The 19,298-nt window shown below is 49.0% G+C and overlaps 2 protein-coding genes across 2 annotated transcripts in view; one reads left to right on the forward strand and one right to left on the reverse strand.

Annotated features, from left to right (window-relative positions):
* Positions 1–10,990: 10,990 nt before the first annotated feature.
* On the forward strand, positions 10,991–19,118 carry SYT15 (synaptotagmin 15). Its single transcript, XM_036026717.1, is given in 11 exon segments — positions 10,991–11,481; positions 11,483–11,526; positions 11,940–11,962; positions 11,965–12,085; positions 12,938–13,130; positions 13,132–13,296; positions 15,048–15,224; positions 16,770–16,850; positions 16,852–16,900; positions 17,888–18,068; positions 18,980–19,118. Coding segments are annotated over 11 exon segments (1,458 nt in total). The 5' UTR covers positions 10,991–11,196.
* The window catches only part of SHLD2 (shieldin complex subunit 2), a 234,068-nt gene continuing 228,194 nt past the window's right edge, over positions 13,425–19,298 (reverse strand). The window contains exon 9 of the mRNA XM_036026711.1: positions 13,425–13,528. Coding sequence (XP_035882604.1) covers positions 13,428–13,528 — 101 coding nt within the window. The 3' untranslated portion in view covers positions 13,425–13,427. The remainder of the gene's footprint in view (positions 13,529–19,298) is intronic.

Consider the following 19,298-nt stretch of genomic DNA (forward strand, 5'->3'; position numbering starts at 1 on the left):
TCCCCAAATGAAAGGAAAGCAGGAAGCTCAGAAAGAATGCTAAATTAAATAGAGGCAACTCAACTATCAGATATTGAGTTCAAAGCAATGGTTGTCAGGAAACTCAATGAGCTCACAATGAACTACCAGAGACTACAGAGAAACTACAGTGACCTCACTGCAAACTATACCAACATGAAAAAGGAAATAGAAACTATCAACAAGGGCCAAGAGGAAATGAAGAATACAATTTCTGAACTGAAGAACACAGTAAAAGGAATGAAAAGCAGGACTGATGAAGCAGAAGATCGGATCAGTGAGCTAGAGGAAAAAGTAGAAGAAAACACCCAGAAAGAGCAAGAAAAGGAAAAGAGGCTCAGAAAGAATGAAGAGGGATTAAGAGAAATGCAAGACAATATGAAACGTAATAATATCCGTATAATAGGGATACCAGAAGGAGAAGAAGAAGAGCAAGGAATAGAAAACCTATTTGAAAAAGTAATGATGAAAAACTTCCCTAATTTGATGAGAGAAAAAGTCACACAAATCCAGGAAACACAGAGAGTTCCAATCAAGGGGAACCCAAAGAGGGCCACTTCAAGACATATCATAATTAAAATGGCAAAATACCAAGACAAAGAGAGAATCTTAAAAGCAGCAAGGGAAAAACAGGAAATAACATACAAGGGAGCCCCAATAAGGTTAGCAGCTGACTTCTCAAATCCAAGCCAGAAAAGAATGGCAAGAAATATTCCAAGTAATGATAACCAGAGGTCTGCAACCAAGGCTACTTTACCTAGCAAAGCTCTCAATCAAGATAGAAGGCCAAATAAGGAGCTTCCCAGACAAAAGAAGTCTAAAAGAACACACCTCCACCAAACCAGCTTTGCAAGAGATGGTAAAGGGCCTGCTTTAAGAAAAGGAAGGAAAAGGGGCGGGAGAAGGACACAGGTATGAAAATGGCAATGAATAAGTACCTATCAGTAATAACCTTAAACGTACATGAATTAAATGCTCCAATCAAAAGACATAGAATAGCTGAATGGATATGAAACCATGACCCACATATACGTGGCTTACAAAAGACCCACCTCAGAACAAAAGACCTGCACAGACTGAGAGTGAAGGGCTGGAAACAAATATTCCAAGCAAATGGGCAGGAAAAAAAAAAGCTGGAGTAGCAATACTCATATCAGACAAAATAGAATTCAAAAAAAAATAGCCATAAAGAGAGACCCAGAAGGTTACTACATAATACTCAAGGGAAGAATCCACCAAGAAGACATAAACATTGTACATATATATGCACCCAACATAGGATCACCCAAATACATAAAGAAAATCTTAGAGGACTTCAAGAAAGATATTGACAGCAACACGATTATAGTAAGGGATTTTAACACCCCAATGTCAAAAATGGACAGATCTTCCAAACAAAATATCAACAAAGGTATTGTGGCATTGAACAATGCCCTAAAGGAAATGGATTTAACGGATATATATAGAGCCCTTCATCCCAAAGAAGCAAAATACACATTCTTTTCAAACGCACATGGAACATTTTCAAAGACAGACCACATGATAGGACACAAAGCAAACCTTGACAAATTCAAGAAAATTGAAATTATACCAAGCATTTTCTCTGACCACAAGGGACTGAAACTAGAGAACCAACCCCAAGGGAAGAAACACTCAAAATCATGGAGATTGAATAGCATGCTATTAAACAATGAATGGGTCAAGAATGAAATAAGGGAAGGAATCAGAAAGTTTCTGGAAACAAATGAAAATGAACTCACAACAATCCAAAACATATGGGACACAATGAAGGCAGTCCTGAGAGGGAAGTTCACAGCAACACAAACCTACCTTAAAAAGATAAAAACATTTCAAATAAGCAAACTAACCCTATGCCTACAAGAACTCGAGGAACAGCAACAAAGACAGCTCAATGCAAGTAGAAGGAAGGAAATAACCAAGATCAGAGCAGAATTCAATGGCATAGAGACTAAGCACAATTTTAAGGATCAATAAATCTAGGAGCTGGTTCTTTGAAAAGATAAACAAAATCAACAAGCCTTTAAGCAGACTCATCAAGAAAAAAAGAGAGAGGACTCAAATAAACACAATCAGAAATGAAAGAGGAGAAATTACAACTGGTACCACAGAAATACAAAGGATTGTAAGAAATTACTACAAAGAACTACATGCCAAGAAATTTGAAAACCTAGGTGAATTGGACAAATTTCTAGAAAAATACAATCTTCAAAAACTCAATGAAGAAAAAGCAAAAAGCCTGAACAGACCAATAACAGCAGATGAAACTGAAGCAGTAATCAGAAAACTCCTGACACACAAAAGCCCTGAACCAGAAGTTTTCACAGGAGAATTTTACAAAGCATTTAAGGAGGAGCTAACCCTTATTCTTCACAGACTATCCCAAAAAATCCAGAATGATGGAAGACTCCCAAACTCTTTTTATGAAGCCAGCATCATCCTAATCCCAAAACCAGATAAAGACACAACAAAGAAAGAAAACTTCAGGCCAATATCACTGATGAACATAGACGCTAAAATCCTCAACAAAATATTGGCAAACTGCATCCAACAATACATTAAAAAGATCATACGCAATGACCAAATGGGATTCATCCCAGAGATGCAAGGATGATTCAACATTCGCAAATCAGTAAATGTAATACATCACATAAACAAAAGCAAAGGCAAAAATCACATGATCATGTCAATAGATGCGGAAAAAGCATCTGATAAGGTGCAGCACCCATTTTTGGTAAAAACTGTCAGCAAAGTGGGAATATAGGGAGCACTCCTCAACATAATAAAGGCCATATATGAGAGACCTACAGACAACATCATACTCAATGGGCAAAAACTAAAATCTTTTCCACTAAGATCAGGAACAAGACAAGGTTGCCCACTTTCACCAATTCTATTCAATATAGTATTGGAAGTTTTAGCCAAATCGATCAGACAACAAAAGGAAATAAAAGGCATCCAAATCAGAAAGGAGGGAACAAAACTGTTAGTGTTTGCAGGTGACATGATAGTGTACATAGAAAATCCTATAGACTCCGCCAAATAACTGCTTGACCTAATGAATGAATTTGGCAAAACAGCAGGATAACAAAGGCAATATGCAGAAATCAAAGGCATTTTTGTATACCAACAATGAAACAACAGAAGCAGAAATCAAGAAAAAAATCCCATTTGATTTAGCAAAAATGAAAATAAAATACATAGAAATAAATCTAACCAAGGAGGTAAAAGACCGGTATGCAGAAAACTACACAACACTGAACAAAGAAATTAAGGAAGGCACAAACGAATGGAAACATATACCATGTTTATGGATTGGAAGAATTAACATCATCAAAATGTCCATACTACCCAAAGCAATTTACAGATGCAATGCAATACCTACTAAAGTACCAATGGCATATTTCACAGACATAGAACAAACACTTCAAAAATTTATGTGGAACCATCAATGACCCCGAATAGCTGATGCAATTTTGAGAAAGAAAAGCAAAGTAGGAGGGAACACAATACCTGATACCAAACTGTATTACAAGGCCACTGTAATGAAAACAGCCTGGTACTGGCATAAAAACAGGCACATGGACCAATGGAACAGAACAGAGAGCCTAGAAATAAACTCAAGTCTCTATGGTCAATTAATATTTGACAAAGGAGGCAGCAACATAAAATGGAGTAAAAACAGTCTCTTCAACAAATGGTGTTGGGAGAACTGGACAGCTACATGCAAAAAAAATGAAACTCAATCACCAACTTACATGATACACAAAAATAAATTCAAGGTGGATAAGAGATTTAAATATAAGCTATGTCACTATTAAAGTCTTAGAGAAGAACATAGGTAGGAAAATCTCAGATATTTTACGCAGCAACATTTTTACTGATGAGCAAGGGACATACAGGAAAGAATAAACAAATGGGATCTCATCAAAATAAAAAGTTTCTGCACAGCTAAAGAAAACAGTATTAAAATAAAAAGAGAACCAACTCTGTGGGAAAACATATTTGCCAATGATACCTCAGACAAAGGTTTAACCTCCAAAATATATAAAGAACTTACATGACTCCACTCTAAGAAGACAAGCAACCCATTTAAAACATGAGCAAAGGACTTGAACAGACACTTCTCCAAAAGAAGTGTCTTTTGGAGAAAAGAAAATCCAAAGACACATGAAATGATGCTCAATATCACTAGCTATCAGAGAGATGCAAATTAAAACCACAATGAGATACCACTTCACACCAGTCAGAATGGCCATCAGAAACAAAGCAACAAACAACAAGTGTTGGAGACGTGGAGAAAAAGGGACCCTGGTGTACTGTTGGTGGGATTGCAGACTGGTACAACCACTATGGAAAACAGTATGGAATTTTCTCAGAAAACTAAAAATGGATCTGACTTTTGACCCAGCAATTCCACTGCTATGATCATATCCTAAGAACCCTGAAACACCAATGCAAAATAACCTATGCCCCTCAATGTTCTTGGCAGCACAATTTACAATAGCCAAGTGTTGGAAGCAACCTAGGTGCCCATCAGCAAATGAATGGATCAAGAAACTATGGTCCATTTACACAATGGAATTCTATGCAGCAGAAAGAAAGGAGCTCCTATCATTTGCAACAACATGGATGCAACTGGAAAGCATTATGCTAAGCAAAATAAGCCAGGTGGTGAAAGACAAATACCATATGATCTCACCTTTAGCAGGAACCTAAACAACAAAACAAAGAAACAAGCAAAATATAACCAAAGACACTGAAATAGAAAACAGGTTGACAGTGTTCAGAGGGGAGAGGGGAGGGAATTTCAGAGTAATTTCAGGGGAAAGGGGGAAGGGTTTACAAAAACAAGTATAAAGGATACATGGATAAAAAACTAGAGGCAGGTGGAAATGGGAGGGAGGAGGGGAGGCCTGGGTTGGTGGGCTGGGATGGTGTAACAGGGTACAGCCAAGAGGGGTACCCAAAATAGGGATTTGGAATGGGGTCCAGAACTCAAGGTGTTCAGGAAATATTAGGGTGTCCTCACCCCCTTTCCCCACCCCAGGTGTGGGTTGGGGGAAGGGACAAATGGAGCAGGGCTCCATTTGAGAGCTGTTTTGTACAGCAACAGCTTTGCTGCTAACCTCTGGCATGGTCATTTAACATATCTATAACCTTTAACTGGTTGTATAGATATGTTAAATGGCTGTGGCCATGCTCTGAGCTAGGGGGATGGAAGTAAATTCCCCACCAATGTACATAACTGGGAGGCAGGTCCCCTGAGTTACAGTGCCTGCATAGGAGCTTGGAGAAGATTGGCTCCATAACATGGGGCTACGCCTGCCAAGACTCATGATGGCAGCCCAGTAAAGCTGGAAGGATATGAGAGGGCTAGCAAGTGTAGTTGATTATAGGAGGAATCCGAAATGGGGTTGCAGAGGAGGATTGGCCGGGGATTTAAACCCAGACACGGCAGCCATTGAAGGAAGAACCATGCGGTTTTGGCTGAGTGGGGACTCCTGCAGCCCTGCAAGAATCACCATGTGGCTTTAGCAGAGAACCACCACTCAGCTTTGGCAGAGTGGCAACCCCCCTCCTTGCAGCCATTGAGGAGGGAGAACCACGTGGTTTTGGCTGAATGGAGACTCCCTTGGCCATTGTGCAGAGAGGACCATGCAGCTGGGGCAGTAAAGAGAGAACCTCTCGCTTTGCCAGAGTGGCAACCCCCGCAGCTTTAGAAGGGGGAACCACCACCCAGCTTTAGCAGAGATCCTGGTGACACAGCTGATGATACCGGGAACCGAGGGAGGCCTACCAGCCGAGCACAGATTACTGGGAAGAACCGGGGGCTGCCTAAGCCTCAAACTTCTATTTCTTTTCCTGAGATACAGTACCCCAGACTGGGCAGAGTGGGGAAGGAAGGACTCTTGTGTGTTTGTGGGTGTTTTAAGGGACTTTGGGATTTTGATGAAGACATTAGGTCACTACTTTAAGTTTGTATAGCATTAAATAAACATTTCCTTTTCTTTTCATGAATCTCTGGCATTGAAAGATGTCTTTCCTCTGGCGGCGGACATAACGAATCTGGGGGGTTCCTTTCGGGTAACCGTATATCGTCCCAGGCCCCCCTTGTTGTTCTGTAACAATGGGAGTAAAAGATAGAAAATTGTACTTCAACAACAATTAAAATAAAAACAAAACTCAGCAGTAGGCTGGCTGAATGTGTAAGGTGCTTACAGACAGAGCCAGCAGCATGAGTGCAGGACCCCATAGCTGGCCTCCAGAGCAGGCCAAGGAGGTCCCATCAGGCTCAAAGCCTGGGTCCTGAATGTGTGCCACATGGACAGTGGCGGCAGAAACCTGAGCACAGCTCCTCCTGAATGCACAGGCCCTTCATCCACCACCAGTACAGCCATGGCCCCAGAGGAAGATACTGGGAATGCTGAGCTGAATAAGACATGGCTCTGCTGACCCGGTTGGTGTGGCTCAGTTGGTTGAAGCATCATCCTGTAAAAGACTGAGCTAAAAGGCCACAGGTTCAATTTCTGGTCAGGGCACATAGCCAGATTATAGGCTCCATCCCCAGGAGAAGGCAACCAACTGATGTCTTTCTTTCATATCCATGTCTCTCTCTCCCTCTCTCTCCCCCTTACTCACCCCTCCCCTCCCTCTCTGCCTTTCTTTCCCTTCCTCTCTCTCTGAAAGCAATAAAAAAATTTCCTTAGGGGAGGATTAAGACAAAAAAAGATATGACCCTGTCTTTATGGAGGTCCTGGTCTGAGAGACTGAGCAGGCTGGCAACCACAGGCACTGAGCACTGTATAGGGATGGAGGGTGGGAATGGGGGTGGGGGGTCTGAAGGACATAAGGTGATGAACAGGTGGAAGATCAAATCTGAAGAACAGAGAAGATGTTGATGCAGTGCTCCACATTGCTCCAGGTAAGGGATGATAGAGACCCAGGTGAAGCTTTTGGTGGTGATGGAGATGGGCAGAGGAGGAAGAGCTGGCAGGATTTGGCCACTGCTTGGATGGGAGCCCTGGAAAGGCACAACATGGGGCTGGGGAAGGATGGGCAACTCTGGGTCTGGCAGTTTTTTGCTGGCCACAAGTCTCCATTTTCTAGTGGCACCTACTCCCCAACGCATACCCAAAGGAGCCAAGTGCAGTACAGACCCAACCATGGAGGTGGTTAGGTACAGATGGGTGCCATGCCCCATCAGGGGTGGTCAGGCCACACAGGGCAGCTTGGGGTCGGGATATCTTGACTGAAGAGTCACCCTGCAGAGGACACATGGATCTTGCTAGCCTTTTGGTCCCAGACTTGGGGTGCACTGAGAGCTCCAGGCAGCAGAAGGAAGGAGAATGTAAACCATCCCTTCCAGAGGGCTGTATGAACACTGTGGTTGTGGCAGCCACCAGCCAGTAGTGACCAAGAAACGCTGCAGATGCTCGAGACACGAGAAAGCATACACACAGACTACCGAGTCCTGTGGAGAAATAAGAACAGAACAGCCACTCTCTCAAGAGGGGATCGCCACGCCTTCCCACCTGAGCAGGTTTTTATTAAGATTACATATACAGTTTGTTGATTACAGTCTGGCAGGGAAGATCAAACAAATAGCTTTCAAAGGGCTGACAGGGCTCAAACTGAGTTTGGGGTTTTATCATTTAAGAAGCTACAGAACCTAAAAGCTAGTCTCATTTCCTGCCTGTGCCTTCATATTCTAATTCAAGAGCATCCTCCAGCAAGCAGTTATCACAGGATCTTGCATATTCTATGTCCCAGGCCTAATTACCTCAGGAGTCTGCCAACTCTGGTCTGGACTGCACCACCCCTGTTATTTCCACAGGCCTGAGTAGGGCAGAGAAGACAAAGGCAGTCGGGAGACTTGGATTTCTCACAGCCAGAACAAGGACTCAGGCTATGTCAAAGCCAAGAGGGCAGGGGTCAATGTCAATCGCCCCCTCATTTCCACAGCCCCCTGAGTCTCTTCCCTGGTGGCTTTTCTCATGTGATTGTGCTTGTCTTAGATCCATTCTCCTCTGAGAAATGTTACCCATCTTTGGCTAGCTGACCATGCAATGGGGGCCAGGCAAGGAGCAGGCAGAGCTCCTAAGCCAGGGAAATAAGATTGTGTCCTTAGTGTCTCCTGGTCCAGAGGTCTCTCACTCAACCTTAGCCACAGGAGGTTATAGCTTCCCGAGACCAGGCAGGGTGGACCCCAACATGTGGTCTGCACAATAATGGCTCCAAAGAAACCTCTGTCCTAATTCCTGAACCCTAGGAATATGTTACCTTACATGGCAAGAGGAACTTTGCAGCTGTGATTAAGTTAATGACTTTGAGATGGGGAGATTACCCTGGACTATCTGAGTGGGCCCTATGTAATCACAGGGATCCTTATAAGAGAGAGGCCGAAAAAGTTGATGTGAAGATGATGGGGAGTCAGAGAGATTAGAAAATGCTGCTGCTGGCTTTGAAGGTGAAGGATGGGGCCACTTGCAGGCAGCTACAAGAATGTGGGAAAGGCAAAGGAATGGATTTTCCTCCAGCCACCAGGAGGAATGCAGCCCTGCTTTCCATAATGGTAAGATAATAAATTTGTGTTTTTAACCACAAAATTTGTGGTAATTCATTACAGTAGCAAAAGAAACTAATACAGACATCCAACTCAGACATGAGGGGAAATATGGAGAAATTTTACAGGGACCTGGGCCCCTTTTCTTGAAACACCATCCCAATGCCAGCCCAGCAGAAGCAGAGGTCAGGGCCCCAGGTTCTCCAGACAGTCCAGCCAATATGACTGGGTCCCCTGAGAGCAGGTTTGCAGGAGGAGAAAGGCCTGTGGGGAAAATGTTCTGCCTACAACAGGTTCCTAGCCCAGTTTAGGGATGGAGTAGAGAGACCCCACTCCTCTGGGACTGTTTCTAGCTGCAGGGCCATCCATGCCTTCTCACCATCTCACACCAGTCCAGACTCCAAAGGAGAATGGCCACACTTCCTCTGCACACAGGCATCCAAAGGCTCCCAGACCCTGCTCCTGTGTGGGACCTCAGTTCACTGCCCCAGCCTGCTCCAGGTCTTCCAGTGTTCAGGCAGAGGGGAGCCTCAAGCACACAGCCCACCTGACCGCTCTGCTTCTTGTCCACCCCACTTCCTCCATCCTGTGACAGGCACAGGTACCCCTCACAAGCAGGACCCAGGCTGAGTCTTTGGATGAAATCTTCAAGGCTGTAAAACAAGACCGAGTCTCTCTCCTCCCACACATATATATTCCTTTGTCCCCACTTACAGCCGCCTTGAGGTCTCAGACACTCCCACCAGAGTCCTCCGCTGGAACGCTATGCCTGCTCCATGAGGAGGCACATCCCCCCATTCAGGGCACATGCTGGTGGGAGCAGGCAGAGGACCTGGAGGGGCCTTACCTGAGCCTCTCAGCCAAGGCTGAGTCCACAGCCTAGATTGGCGATGTCCCTGCGGTCTGATAATAATTACTATAATTGTAGGTGCTAAGGGTGCAGGTGACGCCACCCTTGGTTAGATACTCACTATAAAAGGATTGGCATGTCCTGCTCCTCTCTCCCTTGGTCCAGTCACGGCTCTAAGTGCCCTGTACATACATTAACCTTAGAAGGAGTGCTATTATTAACCTGATTGAATAAAGTGGCCTGAAATAAATTGCCCAAGTAGCACAGCCGGCACGTGGGGAGCCGGAGTTGGAACCCAGGTGGTCGGATTGCAGAAGCCATTCTTTCCACGCTTCATTATTTTGTCTACTGAGATGGGAGCCAGGACACTTCAGCAACTCACCGTACGCCTGGGTGGTCAGGCAGGCAGCATGGAGCTGGGGCCCGAGTCCGGGCCCGGGAACTATGCCCCGGGATCCGGGAGGCTCCTTGGAGCCCGCAGCTTCAGCCCTCAAAGGAGCTGTAGCCGGTGAAGCGCACACCTAGGCGGGGTTTGCCCAAGCCGCCAGGTGTAACAGGGCAGATGGTCCTGTAGCTGAAGCAGGCGGAGAAGGTACCGGCTCTGTTCTCCTGGAGGGGGTGACCCTAACACTTCACTCTGTCCGCGGGCGCCCGCCCGCCCTGCCTGGAGCCCAGAGATCTCCGGGAGCGCTGGGTCCGCTCCGCGCCCCTCCTGGGCCAAGCCCAGGCCAAGGCCAGGCCCGGGCGGGGCTGCAGCCTCGGGGTGCCAAGTCCCTGTCCCAGCCATCCGCCACCTCAGGGCCACGATTGGCAGCCCCCCACGCCCACCTACAGCCCCACGACGTGCCTTAACACCCTGACTCGCAACGGTGGCGGCGGGAGGCGCAGAGACCAGACATACCGAACCCGGGGCCACACCCGGATGGCCAGCCGGAGAAGACCCACGGCTGCTAAGTGCCCTAGCCTCCCCACCCTCACCCCCAGCAATACGCTCAGTCCCCTAGGTCACTTTCCTCCACCCCGCCAGCCCCCACTGAGGCGTAGTCCCTGTCCTGCCCCGGCTTCTGGCAGTGCGGAGTGGAGTGAAGAGTGAGGCCGGCCCCTTGCAGCCAGTAGAGGGTCAGGAGGTGTAGGGGGTCTTGTTTTCTCACCGCTCCACGCGGTCCAGAGCACGGAGCCTGAAAGCCTTACACCAGCATTTGAGCCAAAGGAGGCCCACTTCTTTGCTCCTGAGACCAAGTGTCCGAGTGCTTTCGGGGAGCGCTGGGTAGAGCCTCCTAGGTCCTTGAAAATATGTTGGTTAGGTGCCAGGTACAAAGAATCCTCTGTGTGTCTCTCTTTCTCACACCTGTTGCCCCCATCCTGGTCCACAACTCCTCAAGTGCCTCCCCTGGACTCCCTAAAGTATGCTGATAGAGTTAAGGGAAGGAGCAGGTTTTAGAGAAAGTTACAGAATTCAAACTTGAGTCCAGCCCCTCAACAGGTTCCAGGATCCCAAAGGATAGGGTTCTGAGTGTCAGTCACCCAGGGCATCACCCCTTCCTCAGCTTTCCTTAAGTGCTTGGTGCCCACAGCCAGCCCACCCTCAAGCCGGAAAAGGATTCCAGGGAAAATGGAGGTCTGGTAAAAGACAGTTTAATTTCTACCCAGAAGCACAAGAAAGTGGCTCATTTTAGCAAGAATCCCAGCTGCTTTCCAAGGGAAACCAGAAGTTGCTGCCCAGGGCACTTGGACCTCAAAAGAAATGGCTTTTCAGTTGATACCCAGCAAAGCCCAGCCAGCAGCCCCCCTCCCCAGCAGACCCAGAAAGCCTGCTGTTCAAATTCTGCTCCCAGAAAGCCAGTGGTATAAAGGGGCATCACAGACCTGTTGGTCTCCACCCCCAGAGAAGGTGGCCCTGGTGACTGGGGGCATCTTTGGGGGTCTGCTGCTGTTGTTGGTCACAGTGAGCTACAGTCTCTGGAAGAGGATTTGTGCCACATTTACCTATGAGGAGCTGCCAGGGACTGGGGCTGCCTCCAGCCCACAGGGGGCACAAGCTCTGCCCCCTGCATAGCAGGACCCAGACAAGCAGGTGAGATAGGATGTGGGGTCTAGCAAGCCCTTGACCTTGCTTAGTATCCTCCCTATGGCCTTTCCCTTGAAGTGGGGCAGGAAGGAAAGGTCTGTTTATGAAGCACAGCCTGTGTGCTGTTGCAATGCTGGGAACTATCACAAAGAAACCCCAGAATCCTCACCACAGCCACGAGATGGGCATTATGAAGCCTATTGTCCAGCTGAGAAAACAAAGGTTCAGAGGACATAAGTAGTAAGTGGAAGAATAGGCATTGAAACCTAGGCAGTCTGACTCGAGGCTGTGCCCCTCCAACTTGCCACTGCTGTGGGCAGACAGAGTTCTTAGCTCTGGTACTCAATCCCTCTGGGCAAGTGCTCTGAGGCCACACCATTCCCTTGCCACCTATATGTAATCACTCTGCTTCTGGATAGGCCACCAGATGTGCCATTTGTGGTGCCCCTTCCCTCCAAAGTCAAGATTGGGTGCCCCTGCATAGCAGAGAGTGGGCCCAAGTGTGACAGGACCTCTGCCCAGCCCCGGAGCTCCTGCCCCACACATGCAGCAGCCACCTTAGTGAGTCCTCCCGCCAGGGCCTGCCCAGACATCAAGGTCTGCTCAGGCCAGGGCAGACCCATCTGCTATTGTGGGCCTGGGTCTGGAACATTGCCTGGATGGGCACAAGGATGCCAGAGTTGGCCACTCCTTCCAGGTACTTGAGTTCACCAAGTGCCTGCTGCACACCAGCTGGGGCCTGAAACTGCCTCATGTGCCCTTTTAGAATTAGACCTCACTGTGCCTCTGTAGGGAGAGGGACTGTCACCCCATTTTACACATTATTAAACAGGCTTGGAAGGTTAGCCATGCCTTACCCAAGGTCACAGAGGCAGTAAGCATCTGGAAAATGGAGCCCTGGTGTTTCCAGGTGCAGGACCTGAGCTGGGTCCTGTTCCAGGATGATGGAAAGGGCAGAATAGTTGGAGCTGGGCACAGCTCTCTGCCCACCCCTTTTGCTCTGAAGGCTTCCCAGGAACTACCAGTCCTTCTTGGTCCTCCTAATTTGAAGAGAAAGAAAAGAGGCAACACTTTATCATTGAGACATCTTCTAGACACCACAGAAAGGGGCCAGATGGGGTGCAGATGGGGGGTGACCACCTGCCAAGCAGGCCCTCACCTCTGAGGATAGGGATTAATCACAGGGGATAGGAGTTGAATGAATACTGAGGCCTCTGCTGGGGACCCCAGACAGGAGCAGGTCTGGATGGACAGTGCTTTAGTGTGAGGCCTCCTAGATAAGCTGCACTATAAAGAGCGACTCTGTTCAGTCAGGGGAAGCAAGTGGGGCACATATGATCAGGAGGGGCCACAGGAGAGGCCTAGTTGAGGCTCAGCCAAGAAAGAATGGGCCAGGAGAGGGCAGTAAAGCCCAGAGATTGCTGTCCCTAGGCCTCAGCCTTCCTCTGGTCTGTCAGACCTCCCACCCCTGTGTTACAGGAGATGCATGTGTGGTGGGGACCATTAACCCAGAGCTGTACAAGTTCCCAGAAGACAAGAATGAGACCCACTTCCCAGAGGGCTGCCTGGGGTGGCTGTGGTTCTCCATGGAATACCAGCAGGAGGCTGAGCAAACTGCTGGTGGGCCTAATCAAGGCACGGTGGCTACAAGCCCCCTCAGAGACCTGCAGCCCACTGGTGAAGGTCCACGTGCTACCAGATAAGTGGCGCTTCCTCCAGTCCAAAACCAAACGCAGAACTGCCAACCCTCAGTTTGATGAACACTTCATCTGCCAGGTACAGTGTCTGGAGCAGGCAGGGTCTGGGAAAGAGCAGGCATCCTGCAAGAGAACCCCAGCATTCTATACTAGCCAGGGTCCTGTGGCCCCCAGAATCCCTCAGCCACAGGACCTGCCTTACCCTGCCTCTCAGGTCAGGACCTGAAGAACCTTGAACTCCCATGGCAGGGGCAGGGGACAGACTTGGAGAGTAAGGGGAAAGAAGACCAGGCTCCTCCTGCCAAGGCTGCCTGAAGGAGACAAAAACAATTATTGACTCACTTACTGAATGCCAGGTCCTGGCCCATGGGACATGGAGGAAGCACTCAGAAGCCCGGGAGCATTATAGGGTTTCTGGCAAGGATATCCAAGGAAGGCAGAGGGTGGGATCTCCAGGCCTCTTGGAATGGGGATAGAAACTTACCTATTCTGTCAGAGGCCAGCACGATGCCTTGGCTATATGCTGGGCTCCCTGGCTCAGGGTCTGGAGGTGCCGTGGCTATGAGGGCACTGAGACAAGCTCGCAGTGGCCTGGGAGCCTCAGCAGATGACTGGGGGCCCTTTTGGGAAGCCAGCCATCAAGAGCTGCTGAGAGGCCTTAGACAAACGCTTTTTTAAAAAGATTCTATTTATTTATTTTTAGAGAGAGGGGAAGGGAGGGAGAAAGAGAGGGAGTGAAGCATCTAAGTGTGAGAGATATATGGATCAGTTGCCTCTTCATCACTCCCAACTGGGGACCTGGCCCAAACCCAGGCATGTGCCCTGACTGGAAATCGAACCTGAGACCTTTTGGTTCTCAGGCTGGCACTCAGTCCACTAAGCCGCACCAGCCAGGGAGGGACAAACATTTTTAAGCACTGGGCAGCAGGCTGACTGCAAGATAAGGAGAAGCCTGTCATCATCCAGCAAGAGTGTGACTGCAGAGGCCTGAGCCCTGATTCTTGCCCTCTTCTGAGGCTGAGAGCTGAGAAGAGGGGTGTGACATGGGGCCCAGTTCCTGGCCATCCTGCTGGGGCCAAGGCTGTTAGAATTCACAGGTGAACCCATTTTTGTCAGGTCAGCAAGACCCAAGGTGTGCAGGCTGGCTAATCAGCATGGTCACATGTCATGTTCACATACTTACTTCTCTTTGCTCATCACTTCCCTGCCCTGTCCCTGCATTAACTTGATCCTGACCCTCTCTTGTGCTCTAAGAGGCAAGGGAAGGAGAAAAGGAAGGTAAGAAAATCGATATTAATTGACCACCTGTGTTAGGTCAGACACTATGTTTGGGTTTTACAACCCAGAAAGTAAAAACCATTATCCCATTTCAGGATGAGTAGACTGAGTCTCAGGAAGAAGGAAGTTGGGGTGCCCAACCCAGATAGCAGAGACAGGCAGGTTCCCTAGGCTCCACTGCAGGACCTCTCACACTTCTATAGTGCAGGCCAATCGCTGGGAGGTCCTATGAAACAGTAGATTCGACTTCATGGGTTTGGGGTGTTTCCTAAGGTCCTGCATTCCTAACAGGGCCCAGAGGGTGGTGAATTCTGCTGGTTCTCAGACCACACTGTACATGGCAAGACTGGCACTCACTCCCACCTCCTGAGAGAATGATGCGGTACTGGCCGTGCTGCTGTGAATGCCGTGCAAAGATGTCTGGGTTTGGGGTATACAAATCTCTGGTTGAGACACCCCTCACCAAAAGCTCCTGTGTGCAGAACAATGTGTGCACACCATCCTATCTCTTGTCCCCAATCCTGTCCCCAGCCTAGCCCTCATCTCCCCCAGGTATCTAGCAAGAGCATCACTCCGAGGGTACTGAGGTTCTCGGTGTACCATGTGGACAGGCATAGGAAGCACCAGCTGCTGGGCCAGGTATTCTTTCCCCTGAAGAATGAGATCTTGGCAGACGACTGCCAGTGAATTATCTGGAGAGACCTAGAGGCTGAGAGCCTGGAGATAAAGGTCAAGGTCACTAGACATATGCCACTGAGTGTCAGACTACCATCGGCAGCCAGCAGGGGTGGGCCAGCACACCTACAAGTGTGACTCAGGGTGGTGGGCCTAGATGGAGCCGCTTGGATAAGAGGGGTATGTGGAGTCACTCCTGGGCAAGGAGGTTCTTTTGCCCTGATGGTAGATTACCCAGAACAACTTGAAAAATCTGTGTTTGGATTCCACATTCAGATCAGACAGCTGTGAAAGGCAATACTACAAATTGACTACCAAAAAATGTATTTACCTGCCTTCCCCAACCCTCCAGAAAAACCCATGGCTCAGAATAGGCTTTGGAATTCCCCAGACCTGGGTTTGAAGCCTCAGCTCTGGTCCTCACCACTGTGTGTTCTCCAGCAGATCCCTGCAGCCCTCCAGGCCTTAGTTTCTCCATCTATAAAGTGGTGGGTGGATTTAAAGGAGGGGAAATGGGTATGAAGTTGGTATGTCACCTGGTCCCCTGGGCCTGACTATTGGGAGAAAGGAAGAAGGCAGTGGGGCTCTCCCAGTGAAGCAGGAGACAACATAGGAAGAACTCTGAGACTGCAATACTGTCACTGGCCAGCATTTATCACCCTGGTTGCCAGGAAACGCCTTTTACCAATTAGGTAAAATAAATAGTAAACCGAGGCAGGGAGGAGGAAGGAGACAAGTCTCACACGCTAACTCAGCAGTCCTGAGCCTGGTCTGATAATATTGCCAGGTGTTACAACATCACAAGAAACACTATGTTAGCAAGAAAGAAGGAAAGTCCTTGAAATTCTATGTAACATTTCCACTATCTGGGAAAGAAAGCATTGAAACTGTGCTTTCATCCCAAGGCTTGAATGTGGGAGAGGGTCCCCTGTGCCCACAGAAAGAACCCACAAAAACAACTTTGGTCAATTGCCTACCTCTGGTCACTATCTGTTTTAAAAGGGAGTCCCTGATGCTTACAGAAAGAGCCCATAAATAACTTTGGAAAGTTCCCCAATTTTCATAAACTGCCTCTTGTCACGTGCTTGTTTTACAACGAGATGATGAAATGGAGCCTGGAGCAAGGCAAGGATTCAAGTTAACAAACCCCCACACATCCCTAAGTTTGGGTAGTCACATTTCCCCAGGAAAGCTGGCACCACATTTACCCATTAATCAGTATGTGACTTCCCCCCCACCCATCCCACCAACTATATAAGTCCTGAGAACAAAGGACTCGCCCTCTCTCTGGGGGCTCAGGGAACTCTTGGCCCTCGGGTCACAGGGCCTCTGGCCACCCAGCCTCAGGTTGCCCAGGGGCTTGCCAGCCTGGCCTCCAGCCTCTGTTGCTTTTCTCACCCTGCTTTGCCCTGAAACTTTGCCTTTTCACCCCCTACTCTACCCAGTCCTGTTCTCTTCCATGGAAACAGGCCACTAATAAACTGATTATATACTACTAGATTTGCTGATATGTAATTCTTTACATGCATCAGCAAGAAGAACCAGGTCTCTCCTGTCAACACCAGTACCTGCCAGTATGACATGGTGCCTTCCTCTCAGCATCTCCAACCCCCCTCAGAGTTTGGTGACCTCCAGTTCTGCCTCAGCTACAATGACTGCCTGAGCCCCCTTACTGTGGTTGGTGCTGCACGCCAAGGGCCTGAAGCTCCAGGACAACAGGGATGTTGTCAGTAAGTTTTCCCCTTAAGTCAGATCCTGCCCTGTAAGCTTGGGGCTGGGGCTAGAGTCTGACCCTCATGCTCAGCCATCCAGTTTCTTCTTGCATACTCCTCATCACAGAGCACTCACTCTCTTATGATCTGCACCCTTCCTCTGTGGACATTGGTGTGAGAATCCATTTCCTTATGTCAAACCCAATATTGGATCCCTTTGGGATCCTGCAAGACCCATAAGTCCCTAGGACCAAGTCAGTTCCCCCTTCTCTGAAGGCAAGGTCTTGGCTCCTTGAACTATACTGCCCACCCTTATACCTGCCATTCTATGAAGGAATCCAGTTCATCCAGAGTGAAGCCCCACACCTTCCTGCGCCCAGGGAGGTTCCCCTGAACATAGACATGGCACTCTTCTGGAAGAAGAGGTACCTCTGGCTGGTAGGCCTAATGGCTCTCTGATTCCTCCAGCCTCCCAGAACCCAGCTGGAGGAACAGAGGCCCTGCACTGGCTCACCCCACATGCCCTACCCCACCTGTGTGTCTTTGCATCTAAGTAAAGGTTGGCTGTTGGCCACCTATGAGTCTTTGCATCTTAAGCAAGCTGGGATTCAAGGTCCACTGCTGATCTAAAATCTATCTGAGCTCCACCCCAAAACATTTGGCTCTCTGAAGGAGAAAGGTGTTTAAGGGACCCCAGGAGCCTGAGCACCCAGCACTCAACTAGGAGGAATGAATGCAGGATGCCAGGCCTCTAGAAACAAGGGCCAGCTGAGCTGTGAATGGTTTGGGAGGCAGAGAGGAAGAGGAAGGGAGCTGAGTGTGTCCTCCGCTCTGAGGCAGTACACTAATCAGCCCTGTTTCCTCTTATAATGCCCTTTGGCTGTAGCAGCCGTGAGTAATGGGATCCTGGCAATGGGGTGGCATGTGTCCCCCTAGACCTCCCACAGGCCAGAGGCTTGGGCCCTTGCCTGTACTTCTCAGTCCTCTGTCTACACTGCCCCTCAGGTGCATTTGTCAAAGTGTCCCTGAGGAACCACAAGTTTGTCAAGTGCATGAAGACTTCAGTTGTGCTGGGCTCTGCCAACCCTGTATACAGTGAGACCTTCAGCTTCAAGGCCCACCCTACAGAGCTGGACACTGCCAGCCTCAGCCTGACAGTGCTGCAGGACACTGAAGGGCACAATAAGCCTGCTCCTGACCCCAGGGGGTGGGGCAACAGGCCTAGGGGGGGCTGCTGAGCATTCAGGCAGCATGGGCCCTCAGGAGAGCTCTGTGTTTCTGTCCTGTTCCCTAAGGAAACTAGCGCTAAGAGAGGCTGAGACACTTGCCCAAGGACACAGAGCTTGCTAGTGAGAGAGCAGGGATTCACACCCAGCTTTATTCTGGTTTGGCTGTGGTGCCCTAGAAAGAGGACGACTTCTGCCACCCCCTCCTGTGGCAAACTACAAGAGTCTGGCAGGAAGCATGGCTGCCTCCACTCAGTCAAGTGACCTAATGCTGTGGGTCACTGTGTTCCCTGCATTGCCTCATGCCTTCAGACAGCCTTCAAGTCTTGGGAGTTATCCCAGCAGCTCCCCCACACTGCCCCATATCCCACTGTCCACTGTCACCATCCAGGGAAGCAGAGTCGGCTGGTCTCCTGGGCCAGAGCTACCTTTTCCACTGTGACAGTGGGAGGGTGAAAGTTTTGTTGAGTGTTCCCCCAACTGTGTAAGTGTGCCAGTGAAAGAAGGCTTCTTTGTGGAAGGGCCCCTAGCCCCTTGGCTCTGAAGTGAGGCAGGCTTAAGATGGCCCAGCAGGAGGGTGAGGGGCAGAGTGGGTGTCCCTGAATGTCTGGCTCTTCATCTGGGCTTGCCTCTCCCCTACACACCCTCCACGAAACCCTGCCACCTCCAGCTGTAGGTCAAAGTCAAGGTCTCTTTGGGGGCTGTCAGATGAAGCTCCAAGAGGGAAGGGACTGGCTACTTCCTTGAAGGTGAGGAGTGAATGAGAGAAATGGGGTGGGAGCAGAGAGAGAGACAGGGCACTTGGGGATGCCTGAGGTGATGTGTCTTCTGTGCCCCAGAGAATAACATGCTGTCCCTCCCCTTTAGGGAGCCTCTGGCTGGGCCATGTGGTGGTGAGCCCCTACATGTATGTTCGAGGCAGAGAGCTGGAGCACTGGACCAAGATGCTCAGCAAGCCCAAGGAACTGGTGAAATGCTGGTTTGCACTGTGCCGCACCACAGAGTCCTGACTGGGGTGAGACCTCGGGTCTGCTCAGGAGCCCATTCTGCCCATGGTCATGGGTGACAGCCAGTGTCCTGGACACTTCTTCCAATCTTCTAGCTTCTCACTGGGCTGTGGGGTAGCCTGGCACAAAGGAATGAGTGCTCCTGTGCAGAACAGAGGAGGTGACAACTCCCCAGCCTGAGAG

Source organism: Phyllostomus discolor, chromosome 5, assembly GCF_004126475.2.
Source record: "Phyllostomus discolor isolate MPI-MPIP mPhyDis1 chromosome 5, mPhyDis1.pri.v3, whole genome shotgun sequence".
Lineage (NCBI taxonomy): Eukaryota > Metazoa > Chordata > Mammalia > Chiroptera > Phyllostomidae > Phyllostomus > Phyllostomus discolor.